Genomic DNA, 14,651 nt, shown 5'->3' on the forward strand with positions numbered 1-14,651 from the left:
AGGTTTTTTTTTAATTAAGTCTTGATTAAATCTTTTATTGTTGGTGATGTGAGAGTTAGAAGGAATTCAGCTTTGAGATTCCTGGTTGAGTTTGCAGGTTACAAAAACAGCTTTTTTTTTTTTTTTTTTTTTTGAAAAAAGGGTACACAGTTGGTCTGGAGTCGCTAAGATACAATAAATATGGACCCACACAATGCCATTTTAAGTCACTTTTTCAAAGGAAAACCATGTTTTAAAAGAGAATTATTAGAAAGTTTGAAAGTCACGAAATTTCAAGTTTCCATAGACCATCTTAACTCTGATCCTCAAATCTATACCAGTATCATAACAGCCAACTAACTTGTCTCATCTACATTTACGTTAAGAAGCACAAACCATGCCACACTGTAAATATAATATATTAAAAATGGGATTGTTTATGGAAATTTCACAATTTTTGGCTGTGGTTCCTGCTATTTTTGGCATGTGGTTCAGCTATTACAAACATATCTAAAACCTCACCTGCTGTTCTCTGCATCTCACCCCACTTGACCTGAACACAAAACCTCATCTACTTCAGCAATCCGTTGTCTGTAGAGAATATCTCATCTCTTATACCTGCATACATAGTATTGCAACAACATGCTTATAGCTACCATTTCACTTGGAACCAAACGTATCAGTCTGTGGTGCCTCTCACATGATTCACAATACGTATTGTGGACATCTCCTTCCCCTCTTTGATTTTTCTCCTTCATTTACTACCAGACATTTCCTTTAGTGCATGCCTTTTTGTAAAATGAAAGTCTTTCCCCAACGATGGTCTCCTTTCCAATGCTCCTGATAGTGAGATCTTTCTCCCTTCTCCCCTCCATGATGGAGTCTGTCAGCCTGCTTAGAAAACGTGATCAAAGTTACCTAAGTATTGTTGACCTCCTTACAATAATTTTTTTTACTATTTTTTTTACTACTATAGCTGTAGTAATGTACGATTCTGTTTTCATGTCTCTCCCCTCCAGTGGCATTTCTGTATTTTAAACCTTTGAGTCAAAGTGCTAAGAAATCTTTTCAGGCTGCCTTTTGTAATTGAGTTGTGCATCTTTAATAAAGGGACATTTCCCATCCCTCCTTCAGTCATTTATTTCCTTTCCCATCTTTAATGAGGGGGAAAGGTGCTCACATGTCAGATATGAGCTGAGAAGCTAATAAACTAGCTACCTAGAATCATCATTTTATTTTTTTAAAGCCTGTAACTCGTTCCTTTCCAATCTTAACATTGCCTGATTTTTTTTTTCACAGAAACACAGGAGGCAAGAAATTCTTCTTAAAATGCATTTTAAATTAGATCTGACATTATGGCATGTTGACATAACATGACTGTGCTGCACAAAGTGACCTTTGAATTTCATTTTATTTATGCTGCATAATATGTGATCCTTGCCTCATAATTTATGCCCCAGCGAGCTTCTGTATTTTACATAAACTCACTAATCAGTTGTTTTTTTTTAATTCTAACGTTGCTATGGGTTTGAAATCCTGAGAGCAGGGTTCTGATCACTTGAGTTACTGCAGTGTACCTCCTACCAAAACAAAGTGCTGAAGAGTTGTGTCTAGGATTTATGTAGCCCATGAGCATATCAACAGCTCGTATAAAGGAAAGAGTCCAGCCATAAATAATCAGTTTGTTGCACTGTTAGCATAGATTCCAGAGCATGACAAAGGCTTACACAAAAATAGTGTAGAAAGAGACTTAAAACATGTAATTGCCCTACATCACCCCTCAGTGATTCATGTATGGAAGGTGAGTGTCCATGAAGAAAGTGGATGTCACCCTTCACCGTTCCTCCTCGTTCTTCCCATTGATCCATGGATGCAAGCTCTTGAGCTTGGGCCAGGAAAGGATGGTTAGAGAAAAGTAGCACTTTTCACAGCATCATGTGGAGATTTCTACCTGGAAATTCGGGCTGGAGGCAATCCACCTCAGAGCTTTATCATCTCTTCCTTCTGGGAGACCTCTGCCTCTGTTGCTGGAGGAACATACCAGGAATATGGTTCTGGTCTGATGAATTGGAATTCGTTGATCACTTCAACAAAATAGACAAAGGAGAACCAGCGGTTATAATTTTTTTGGACTTTCAGTAAGCCTTTGTCAAAGTCCTCCGGGAGGCCACAAAGGAAACAGTACGCTACTGTTCTGGATTAGAAGCAGTCTCAGGGATTGAAAACCAGGATTAATTGGTCAACTTCATGGTTTCCTCAAAGATCTGTGCTAGGACAGTATTTAAAATATTTCTAAATTAATTGAAGGAGGAACTGAACAATGAGGTAGCAAAAGCTACAGATACGCAAAACTGTTTAGTCCAGACTTGCAGTTGGGAAGCATGAGAACAGATAACTTAGTGTTGACAAGGTAATGCAATTTGGAAGAAATAATGTGAACCTCTCATACGTGTTGCTGGGTTCTAAACTGATGCTAGCCATTTGGGAAAAGGAACTGGGAGCTCAGTGAAAACATCTGTTTAATGGAAATCCGAAAAGCAAACAAAATATATGGCTATAGAAAGAATGGGATAGAAAATAATGAAAATAATCTAATGCTTTTTTATAAACCAGTGGCATACCTAAGATACTCTCCTCATTGCTAGGATATAGGAAAATAGAAGAGGTAAGGAGACAGATGAGGAAAATAACTAGAAGGGATCAATAACAGGGAACATGAGAGGCATATAAAATGCGTTGTACAGAGAAGGTAGAATCAGTAACTTCTGTTTACTGGTATGATACAAGAACAAGGGAACTATTAATGTAATTAAACAGCAACAAATGTAAACCAATAAAAGGAAATATTTTATCCAACACATAATTAACCTGTATAATTGCCACTAGGTATCAAAGGTCAAGAGCTTAAAAGGATTAGAAAAATAATATCTGTTTCTATGGACAATGAGAGTATGCACAATTACATCCTATAAGATAAAAATATATAAGCGTATACTATGCCTTTTAGGTTTATAAAAGTAGCCATTACATGACTATTAGGAAAAACATCCCCTATGGGCTGGCTGTTGAATAACTTCCATTATGTGGGGGGTGCTCCTTCCTCTGAAGCATCTGGTACTGATCACTGTCAGTGACAGGATGCTGAGCTAGATGGACCACTGGTCTCATCCAGTCTGGCAATCCCTCTGTGTTTTGCAGTGATTTTTCTCCCTGTCAATTTTCTTGCAGAAGTGGGTGACATTTACACTGTTTTGTATCTTTATAATTGCTAATTCAGTTACCAAATATGTTACTTGGACCATTTTAACTCTAGTCACCCAAATCAAGTCCGTCCCAGTCCTCTCTAGACCAGGGGTCCCCAATGCGGTGCCTGCGGGTGCCATGGCGCCCGCGGGGGCATCTAAATACGCCCGGGTCCTGGCTGGCAGTGGAGCATCTATCAAAATGCCGCAGAAATTCGGTGGCATTTCAGCGGATGCTCCACCACGGTCCTTCGTCTGGTCACCACTGCTCTAGATGGATTAAAGTAATTTCATAATTTTAATAATGGGGATACAATTCCCCTTAATTTGAGTCTTTTTCTCTCATAAGGAAAAGTATGTCTTAGGACTACTGTTGTGATGTACATAAACATGATTGCTTCAGCTGAATAATGGAAACTGACACATTATATAGCTATACAGAGCCAGATATGTGCACCACTCTTAGAAAATCCTTGCCCTGAAGTGATTACAGAGCAAAGAGGCAACACGTAGAAGAAGGAAGGGAATGAGATGCAACAGAAAGCAAGTGACTGAACAGTAACATTTAGCTTATCTTTTTAGTTCTCTGATTTTTCTCTGAGACATAAGGCTATCCTCTATTGTGTTAATACTTGTTACAATGAAGGACCAAGATTTATAGGCATTACAAAAATATTGTAACTGTTCTTCAGTATTAAAGTGGCCTTAATTCACTTTATCTTAATTCACTTTGGAAGTGAATGAATTCTGTGTAAGGGTGGCCACGACGGGGTTAAGTGCAGTTTAACTAACCCACTGACTTCATGATCTTTGGATCAGGCCCTAACATTTGTAAAAGGCAAAAAAAAAAAAAAAAAAAACTTTGGAAACCACTAATTGGATGGTCCATGTATACAAACTAGTTAGGAGTGATTTTCCAGTTGTTTTTAATTTGGAGTTAGATTTAGGCAGAAAACTCTCTAGGGCTAACTCCATAAAATATGAGCAGTTCCATGTACAAGTGAGAGGTATTAACAGTTTAGTGTGTTTAAAAATCTTTGAGGCTTGTAATGGATTTCAGTAGTACTATAAACATAAACAAAAAATGTGGCCTGCAGCACTACTTTTTTTTTTTTCTGGAGTTCAAATGATTGAACTTGGATCAATTATTCATCAAGTCATTAAAATTCATGTAGGACTGAAGACTACTATTTGGTGCATTAAGTTATAGAATGCAGAGAAATTACGCTGCATAGGGTTTCTTTGTGCATGTTGTAATGATGAGGAGATGCAAATTTTTGTAATTTGTCGTCCGTTACCTAAAAGTGTTTCTATGCATCTTAGAGAAAAACATTGCTTCCTCTAAGACGTTTAGTACCAATTTTTAGACCACTGGAAAACTTTCAAGAGGGTTTTTTTTTTTATGGCTGACTTGTTGGTGGATAAGATTGGAAGTACAGGATTCAAGTGACTCTTCATGAACTAGCAGATTTTTAGCTGTAAATGCCTAGGACTTGTCTGAACTTTGTAGCCTTTTATTTAAAGTAGATTTTGTAATGTGGTTTTACACCACCCTGGTTTGGCTCTGGTGGCTACAGTTTAAAACTCTACAGAGTGAAAGTCACCTCTGCTACTTAGAGGATTTAGGTACACAAAGACCAAAATTAGTGACCAAACATACAGTTAGAAGTACAAGGTTTAGTCTGTTTTACAAGTTTCATTAAAGTTTCAGTTAAGGTTATGATTATCCATGCATATAGAAATCTTACAAAAACCCACACACACGTTAGAAATATAGTCATACTCACATCCTTAATGATATTTCTTGAGGTCTGATGGATGCCTTGCCAATTGATCATCATTAGATGGATGGTTCCTGCTGGAGTTTTCCCATAGGGAACTCATTTTACCCAACCTGGGAGCCCCATCTTTTATAATATGATTCTGACTATTCCTCATACCCTGCACATGTGCATGAAAGTGTCAACCCTCTTTTCCCATATTTATATTGTCCCCCAAGAATATTGGGGTACCACATTTTTCATAGGTCGTGTGTAGATCCTTTTGTTCTCATTAGCATTTATGCACATAGTGCACCCTGCAATTAGGACACATGCTAGAAAAATGTGACTACCAGGTATCTTGTCATCAAAAATTAATCTTACAGTTAATTTTTTTTGCAATACCACCACTGATATATCTTTTCTCATAATTTTGTGGCATAGGGTAATTCTTTGGTCACTCATTTTTGTCAAGCATTTTTAAGCTTATAGCCTAGTGTGGCTAAGCTGACGACATACAGGCCTCAGCCTATAGGCCCGGCATTTCAGCCCTACCTACTTAGATACCTAATGTGTACTTATCACGTCTAAATACTGATTCAGCTTATACTTCTACAATACTACAATTGAACTCTATTTCGCCTATGATTGTATACGATGTGACATGTTAGTTAATCATAACATCACACAATAAATGAATGATAAAATGAACCAATTGGCTACAACTTGCTTGGAGTTATATTACTACAGGTCTTTCTGTTGGTGTGATTAACCTCCCTAGACTGCAGGAGACTTCCCCTACCCCACTACAGTAACAGTAAAATATTAATGTCAGCTGACAAATAGAAGACTATGCTTACAGTTTACAGTGGATTTATTGTGCTTGTGGTTTACTTTTAAACCAAACAGTCTGGCATGGTACACTTTCTGGCCTGGGACTAGCATAATTCCATACATTGGCATCAGCAGCCCATACAGCACTGTGTAAATGCCTACATTCTAAATTAGACAGATTGCTATTGACACTTATAATGCACCAGTGACCTGGTGAAGGTCCAGCCTTCAAGCCGCTATTTTTGCTGTGGAGGTTTGTTTTGTTTTTCAGTATTCTTAGGGGATTATCATTGAAACACCCTATGGAAAAAATGCAATGTGGCGTACTAATTACAATAATACTTTGCACTTTTAGATCTTTAGAAGGAAGGTGTTAAAAAGTATTTTACAATCAGTTAAGCCTAACAGTCTTGTGAGGTAAGTATTATCCCATTTTGACAGGTCAGTAAATTGAAGCAAAGAAAGGTTAAGGCCCAGATCCTAAAAGGTATTTAGGCAATTCCATTAAAATCAGTGGCAAAGTGCCTAAATACCTTTTCAGGATCAGTATCCAAGTCACTTGCCAAAGGTCAAACAATAGGTCGGTAGGAGAACCAGAAATAGAACCCAGATGTCTTGATCTCTGCTCTTATACTTGGAATACTGGACAACACACCCTTTCTCCAAAATATACACTGTTAAAATGACACGCATAGTTTTGAAAAATGTTTTCTCTTATGCTTTGTACTGTATATGTAGCTGTTAACCCCCAATAGTCTGGCTGTACCAATAGTTTAAAATTATCCTTGATAGTAATACATTTAAAGTGTAGCAGTTTTGTGCAAGGTTCTGTGTGTAACACAATACTGTACAGTCCCATCTGCAGCAAATGAGTTCCCCACTGGTGGTGTGTGCCTGTTCCAATTTATTTTCCACATTTCATATACACCCTTCCTCTGTTTGTTTGTTTTTTCCCTCCCCCAGGTTACGGTCACACTGTGCCTTTGTCGGATGGAGGAAAGGCCTTCTGTATTATATACTCCGTCATCGGAATCCCCTTTACGCTGCTTTTCCTAACTGCTGTGGTGCAGCGTATCATAATCTACGTCACCAGGCGGCCTGTATTGTATTTCCACATTCGCTGGGGCTTCTCCAAGCAGATTGTTGCCATCATCCACGCAGTGATTCTTGGGTTTGTTACCGTCTCATGCTTTTTCTTCATCCCGGCAGCAGTATTTTCTGTTATGGAAGATGACTGGAACTTTTTGGAATCTTTTTACTTTTGTTTCATTTCCCTGAGCACCATTGGTCTTGGAGACTATGTTCCAGGAGAAGGTTACAATCAAAAATTCAGAGAGCTGTATAAGATAGGAATTACATGTAAGTACCAAACTAACCAATGGGATTTCTACATATTAGGTGCCTTTTTCTCCCCCCTCCATATACTTTGGTTACTTACCTGTTCATCTAGGCTTTGTGCCCCATTTTGAGTTGGTAACAGTGATTTATAGGTTCTTCCTCATTCTCCCAGGCCCCTTCAAAAGCACTAATCTGAATAGGGAGTTGATTAAAGGGAGATTTAGTTTTTAGCTCTCTGGGCTGTAGGGTTGTTGTTTCCACTTCTCTGTGTGGGTTGTGTTTTTTTTGTGTGTGTGTTTTAATATAAACTGAAATAATGTCTTGCCAGACAGTGATTAATAAACCAACCAGCATCCCCCGTTACAAAAACCCCAAGTGCAAATTGGCATTAATGCTGTGGCAGTCAAATAAGTGGTAAGGAGCAGGATAATTTGTTAGAACTAGAACTGGTTGAAATTTTCCAAACTTAAATTAAAAAAATGTAAACAAAACACTTTTTCTTTGAAATTCCAAATGAGAGCCAATAAAGGGACAATATTCAAGAAAATTACATCCAGTTTTTTGACAGCTCCATTTATAATATCCTTTAAAAAGCTGTGCAGGCCTCCCAAAAGCTCCCATTAGACCTTGCCAAAAAATTTCCAACTGGAAAATGCTGATTCATCGAAATTGGAACATGTTGATTTTGAAGACATTTCATTTTGGAAAAAAAATCAGCATTTCGTTTTATAATTTTTATTTTAGTATTTTATTAAAAAAATAAGAATATGCAATAAATACAAAAGTATAACAATTTACTTTTCTAAATGTTGACTTTTATTTTTATATTTGGGTCTTAATGCATGTCATTGCATGTTTGTGAACACATGGCTATTGCATATGATGCTGAAAGATTTAGAATTTGATTTTGGTGCTTGTTAATTTACATCACAGCTATACCAGTAGGGAGCCTGTGCACTGACAGAATAAGGAAGCAAAAAGGCTTTAAGATCAGTTAAGAAGTGACTTGCTAAGAAAAAAGAGGCAAAAACAAATATCCTGCTTCCAACTCTGAACTGCTGGTCTTATTATTTCTAATACTCTAGTGTTATGGACCAGGATCCCATTCTGTTAGGCGCAATCTAACTATAGAACTAAAAGATAGTGCCTGCCCCAAGGAGCTCACAATCTAAGTATAAAACGAGAGACAATAAATGGCTACAGACAGATGAGGGAATACAAGGAAACATTGAAACAATATTGGGTAGCATGACAGGCAATTGTCTTGTACCCATAACCCAACTGTTGTTAAGCTGCTTGTGGGCATCATGGAAAAGGACTTTTCAAGAGGGTTTTAATGGAGGATAATGAGGTAGCTTTGTAGACATTTATGGGGAGCTCCTCCCAAGCCTTAGCACCGGAGAAAATGTGAAACTGTGTGTTTAAAAATTTAACAAGTGGGCAATGGAACTGCCATGGGCTGATTGGAGGCAGGAGTCAATAACTTGGTAGCAAGGACCTTGAAAGTTAAAACAAGCAACTTATGCTTGATGCGATAGAGAAGGGGGCGCCAGGGGAGGGAATGCAAAGAGAGGGGTTACATGGTCAAAGCGATGGCCTAGGACAGGGGTTGGCAAACTACAGCCCACAGGCTGGATCCAGCGCCTCAGGGCTTTGGATCTGGCCCATGGGATTGCCCCCTGTGGCACTGCGGGCCCGGCGCCACTCTCGAAGCAGCCCCTGGGTGGGGGAGGGGGGCAGAGGGCTCCGCGTGCGTTGCCCTTGCCTCCAGGCACCACCCCCTGCAGCTCCCATTGGCCAGGAATGGGGAACCGCAGGCAATGGGAGCTTCGGGGGAGGTACCTGGAGGCGCGACAAGGGCAAAGCGTGCGGAATCCTCTGCCCCCTCTCCCCCCAGGGGCTGCAGCACTTCCTGGCATGGTGCGGTGTGGGGTGGGGCCAGGGCAGGCATGCAGGGACCTGCCCTGGCCATGGTGCATGCCGCTGCCACCCCAGAGCTGCTTTAGGTAAGTGACGCCAGGCCAGAGCACAAACCCCTCCTGGACCTTGCCCTCCAACTCCCTGCCCTAAGCCCCCTATCTGTACCTCGCACCCCTCCTGTATCCCAACCCCCTGCCCTGAGCCCCCTCCTGCAGTCTGCACCCAACTGCCTTCCCTGAGCCCCCTCATATGCCCCTCCTCTGCCCCAATCCCTTGCCCTGAGCCCCTTCCTGCACATCGCACCCCCTCCCACACTCCTGCCCCGGCCCTGCATACAATTTCCTCACCCAGATGTGGCACTCGGCCCAAAAAAGTTTGCCCATGCCGGCCTAGGAGAATGATCTGTTGCAGCAGCATTCTGAAGGAATATGAACAGGGCAAGATTCTACAGCAGTAGCACAACAGTGCACATCATTTGCCTTCAAGCTTCATGCCAAGCAATCCTGAATCTGTAATTAAAATGCAGACCAAGTCAAACACCTACCAAGTCCTTTCATCACTTCGATGGACTGCTGTGTGTGCCTCCCACACCAAGGGCATGACCCTGCGGTCTTAATGCAGGTGAAATTCCTGTTCACTTAAATGGGTGGCGTGCTTATATTGGGACTGCAGGATCATGCCCTGAAGGATCATTTTCAGAAGCAGAGGCTTGAGCTACCCAGCAGTACACTTTATTTTTAACCTTTTTGGCAATATGCCAAATTACCGTTGTGGCTAAAGGTTTCCCACCTGCCACCTCTTCTCCCTGCCCTCCCCCCATCATGACTATCCCATTGGTAGGAGCATTTAATTATTAATGACTATGCAACTCCACAGAGTAATATGTCCAAGCAGGGCTACACTACAGCTTATGTTGATATAATTTGCCATTCAGAGGTGTGACTAAGATATGCCACTGAGCGACGTAAGTTACACCAACCTAAGCACAAGTATGCACAGCACTATGTCAGCGGGAGAACGTCTCCCACTGCTAGCTGCTGCCACTCAGGGGGTGGATTAATTAAGTGGACTGGAGAACTCTCTCCTGTCAGCTTAGAGCAGCTACGCTAGAGAGCTTACAGCGGCGCAGCTGCAAGCTTGCTAGTGTAGCCATAGCCCTAGTCAATGACAGGCTGAGAGCCAAAATACAGTGTCCAAGTCTTCCCAAGAAATAAGGGGAAGACCTAGGGCTCACAGTAAATCATGTGGAAATTCAAGTGGGTTGGGAAGCTCGGAAAGGATTATCTAGCTCCTAGTGCAGATTTACAACAACCTTGCCATTGTTGTGCCATATGTAAATAGAAAGGTATCTTCATGCATAACTCACTTGGTGCTTTCATGAACTAAAGCTTTAAAATGCTGCATAAATTAGAACTGTACTGTTGGTTTAGATCAGCGGTTCTCAGCCTGGGGGTCATGAACAGGAGTGAAAGTAAAGCCAAAGACTTACTGGTACGGGGGCCTCGCTGGGGGTCAGTGTCCCCCAGCCAGCCTTTCCAAGCTGCCTGGCCCACGCTGCCCGGGGCTCCAGCAGCAATTTAAAGGGCCAGGGCTCCAGGGCAGGGCTGGCTCCAGCGTTTTTGCTGCCCCAAGCGGCAAAGGAAAACAAAAAGTCGTGACCGCCACCACTTCATTCTTCGGCAGCAATTCAGTGGCAGGTCCTTCCCTATCAGAGGGACTGAGGGACTCGCTGCTGAATTGCCATCAAAGAGCCAGATGTGCCACCCCTTGCCATTGGCCACCCCAAGCACCTGCTTGCTGCACTGGTGCCTGGAGCCGGCCCTGCTCCGGGCCCTTTCAACTCACCGGCCCCGGGGCAGCTGTTCCTTTTGCCCCTCCCTCGGCCGGGGGCAAAAGGGGCAATGGCATTAAAGCACTGCCACGACAGCACTTTAAAGTCAGCTGGGTATGGGCAGGTACTGGCGGACACTTTTTACCAGTACACTGTACTGGCCGTATCAGCTTACTTTCACCCCGATCATGACTTAAATTGGTTTGTAGGGGAAGAAATATGGGGTCTGCGATACTTCATGCAGAATCTAGTCTGTCTTCATAAAAACTGTGAATATATATAATTCCATTATAAATAGTTTAGTCCTCATAAGTCTGTGCAATAATATGCTATATAGTAATTATTGCAGCCCTTTACATTTGAGCAGTGTTCTTGTAACCAATATATATTGCACACATTTATAGGGACTGTGCTGTTTATAGTGAAGTCAATTCCTGCTTCCCTTAATAACACAAGACTCCCCACAGAAGCTGTACTATATTAATATGGGCACATGTCATAGTATTTCTGAATTACAAATCCAGGTAGTCTAGTTATAGTATTTAAAATAAGAAATCCTTGTTGGACTACGTTCTGTGGAGTCCTGTTCAGGAAATGGGATGTGTCTGTGTGTGGAGAGGAAAATAAAGAACATGATGGATTGTTAGTCCTAGGAGGTCTGATTTTTTGGAAGAGCTCCAATGCAAATTCATGGGAGTTGGTCCACCACAGAACCTCAGACTTTGATGGTTTTCCCTTACAAAAACAAAATCTCAAATGTGTACAATGTGCAACAAAAGTCAATGGTAGTGTCTGTGTAAGTAAAGCCAGCAGGATTTTGCCTAATTAGCGTAATGTATGTAATGTGGGTACAGTCTTCATGATTCGACTGTGTAATTCTTGGAGGGAAAATAGAAACATTTGTCTGTTTTCAAAGTGCCAGCAGTGATTGCACGTTTACCTGAAATTTTAGACTTTTTTTCTTTGATTTTTTTGCATACATTTCTAGGCTTTTGCACTTGATTTATGATAGTTTTTCTTCATACATTTTTAAAACTATAAGTTTATACATCAGGAAAAGATACTTTCATGTTACATTGTTTAACTCTTCTGTATTATTGAACAGATGTAATAGCCAAATGACTGTATTGAACTTTGTAAAACTTGCACATTCTTCAAAGTTTGTTTTCATTATTACTATTGCACATTGTTAATAGAAGTACAGTTCATTAAATGACATACAGTGTACATGATTATTGAAGTTATAACGTTCTTATTCATTGCATGTCATTGCCTGCATTCCCATACAGAACACAATGAACTAAAACAATTAGCAAATTATGACATATTATAGCATTTTCAGTGGTCTTGTCAAAAAAAAGTAAAATACAAAGGGCTACATGCAAATTACTTTTCTTCTATCCCCAAAAATTCTAGGACAGAAAGGAGGGAAAAAAATAATAGTTCAGGGATCATAGGTGGGAAAAACTCCAAGTTAGAGCTTTGTCATCTCAGCTTTCCCTGATAATGCTTCGGGCCCTGTGTTGTTTTTCTCTGAGCAAGCTCAAAAGCTTGTCTCTTTTACCAACAGAAGTTGGCTCAGTAGAAGACATTACCTCACAAACCTTGTCTCTCTCTTTGTTTCTTGGGCAGGTTACTTGTTGCTGGGCCTCATTGCAATGTTGGTGGTTCTAGAAACTTTCTGTGAACTTCATGAGCTCAAAAGGTTTAGAAAAATGTTTTATGTGAAGAAGGACAAGGAAGAGGACCAAGTGCATATAGTGGAACATGACCAGCTTTCCTTCTCTTCGATTTCGGACCAAGCAGCTTCCATGAAGGAGGATGAAAAAGCAAATGAGCCTTTTGTGACTGTTCAACCTGCAACTTACTATGATGGCTGTATAAACAATTAATACAAGGGCATCCATACCAGTATTATAGTGTGCTCACATCATTACCATAAGAAATAGAATGCCTCTTTATTTTTTGTGGGGGAAAAAAATTACGAAAGAAAGGAGACTGTGCTGCTTTAATAAGTATTCATCATTTCAGATGTTGAAAAGACTTCTGACACAAATGAATGTTGCTAAAATGGAGCTACACTGGGAGAGTGGGAGGATATGTAGCAGCTGGTGGGGTATCCATGGGAGGCATTATGCCTGAAGAGACCAGGAGGAAGCAGCTCCCTGCAACACCCTAGGGGTGGGTGTAATCTGCTCTCCTTCAGTGTAGCCCTATAGCTACTGGCAGGTGTGCAGGGATGTCGTGCTTTATGCACACCCCTGTCCAGTTACCAGCCCTATGGGCAGTGTGCATTGACAGTAGAGATGGCCAGCCTCTCCACCATGCTTCTGCAGTGGGATCCTGCCCCATTAAAGTCAGCAATGATAGATATGCTCCAGTTCAACCACAAGCTCCCAGGCTACATGCAGGAATCATTGAGTGAAATTCGACAGCCTGTGTTATGCAAGCAGTTGGACTAAATGATCATAATGGTCTCTTCGGGCCTTAAAATCTGTGCCATGAGAGTTTTACGACTGATTTCTATGGACATAGGATCTGGATCCTCTAGCACAAGTTGCCATATCAAGACTGCCTCCTATGTAAGAGCAGTGCTAGGGAAAGCCCTCTCCCCTGCAGTGCATGCATGCCAGATGGGCCATAACTTGGCTTTTAGTATTCAAAGATGAATATCTTACTGTAATAAAGCAGCAAAATTAAAGTGTCTAGACTTAGCCAACATGAGAAGAATACTTGAAATTAATTACCTAAAAGATACCATATATGAGTTTAGTTATAGCTAGTGTTAAACAGACTTTATACCTTTTTGGGAAAACTTTACTTTATGGTTAAATCTGTTAAATCTATATGACTAAAACTTATATTTAAGAAAAATGAGCTAAAGATTTTTTTTTGTTAGGTTGAAGCATACTGTGTTTGCATGTTCTCAACAAAGTGGCTATTTTTGTACAGCCTAAGTTAAAACACCTCTATTTATAATGAACATTTAACTAGTATAGGTGTACATATATACATAAATAAATATATTTATATACTGAACATATATTGTAGCCCACTAGAGTTTAACCAATTTAGGAATGATATTTTAGGTAGATTTTTTTTCCCCCAAGATTTCTCTTCATAAAATGAAAAACTCAAAATTGCAGCACTAAAAAATGTTGACTTCAAGATTTAAGAGTAGTGTACAAGGAACATTTCTACTGTTTTTCAGTGACGTTTTTGAAGTTGTCTTCAGTACTTGAAAACACTGTTTCTGTCAACTTGAATGTATTGCTAAACTCTGAAGAACATGACATGCATAGAAACAAAGTGATATTCGGTGTGTGCACAAATTGCAAAGTACAGACACTTGATACTAAAGCACAGAATTAAAAATAGAAGAAACAAGCTGAACAGTCTACTATGGTGTGTCTGAATATACAATACTGTATTTTAAACTTGAGGTTAAATAAACAAAGTGTGTGGCTTCTGGGTGCCTGTACTTAATTGTGTTCAGTGTTTTCTTTAAGAACCTTATATGAAAAAAAAAAAAGTGTGTGCATAAGGCTAGATTGTACCACCCTAACCCTGGTGAACAACTTCAGTGGGACATTCATTCTGAATATGCTTGCCAGCATGAATAATGAATGTACAGTCTAGTCCTCTACTGATTATTCCTGTAGAATGTTAATATTTGAAACAAAAATAAACTCACTTTAGAATGATAACAGCAAACAAAGCACAGTAATGACATTTATTTTAGTGTCA

General features: G+C 40.3%; 1 protein-coding gene across 1 annotated transcript in view; it reads left to right on the top strand.

Moving 5' to 3' along the window:
• The window catches only part of KCNK1 (potassium two pore domain channel subfamily K member 1), a 49,072-nt gene extending 34,687 nt beyond the window's left edge, over positions 1 to 14,385 (top strand). Inside the window, exons 2-3 of the mRNA XM_032784047.2 lie at positions 6,779 to 7,174; positions 12,537 to 14,385. Of these exons, the coding sequence (XP_032639938.1) occupies positions 6,779 to 7,174; positions 12,537 to 12,796 (656 nt within the window). The 3' untranslated portion in view covers positions 12,797 to 14,385. The remainder of the gene's footprint in view (positions 1 to 6,778; positions 7,175 to 12,536) is intronic.
• The last annotated feature ends 266 nt before the right edge of the window (positions 14,386 to 14,651 follow it).

Source organism: Chelonoidis abingdonii, chromosome 3, assembly GCF_003597395.2.
Source record: "Chelonoidis abingdonii isolate Lonesome George chromosome 3, CheloAbing_2.0, whole genome shotgun sequence".
NCBI lineage: Eukaryota > Metazoa > Chordata > Testudines > Testudinidae > Chelonoidis > Chelonoidis abingdonii.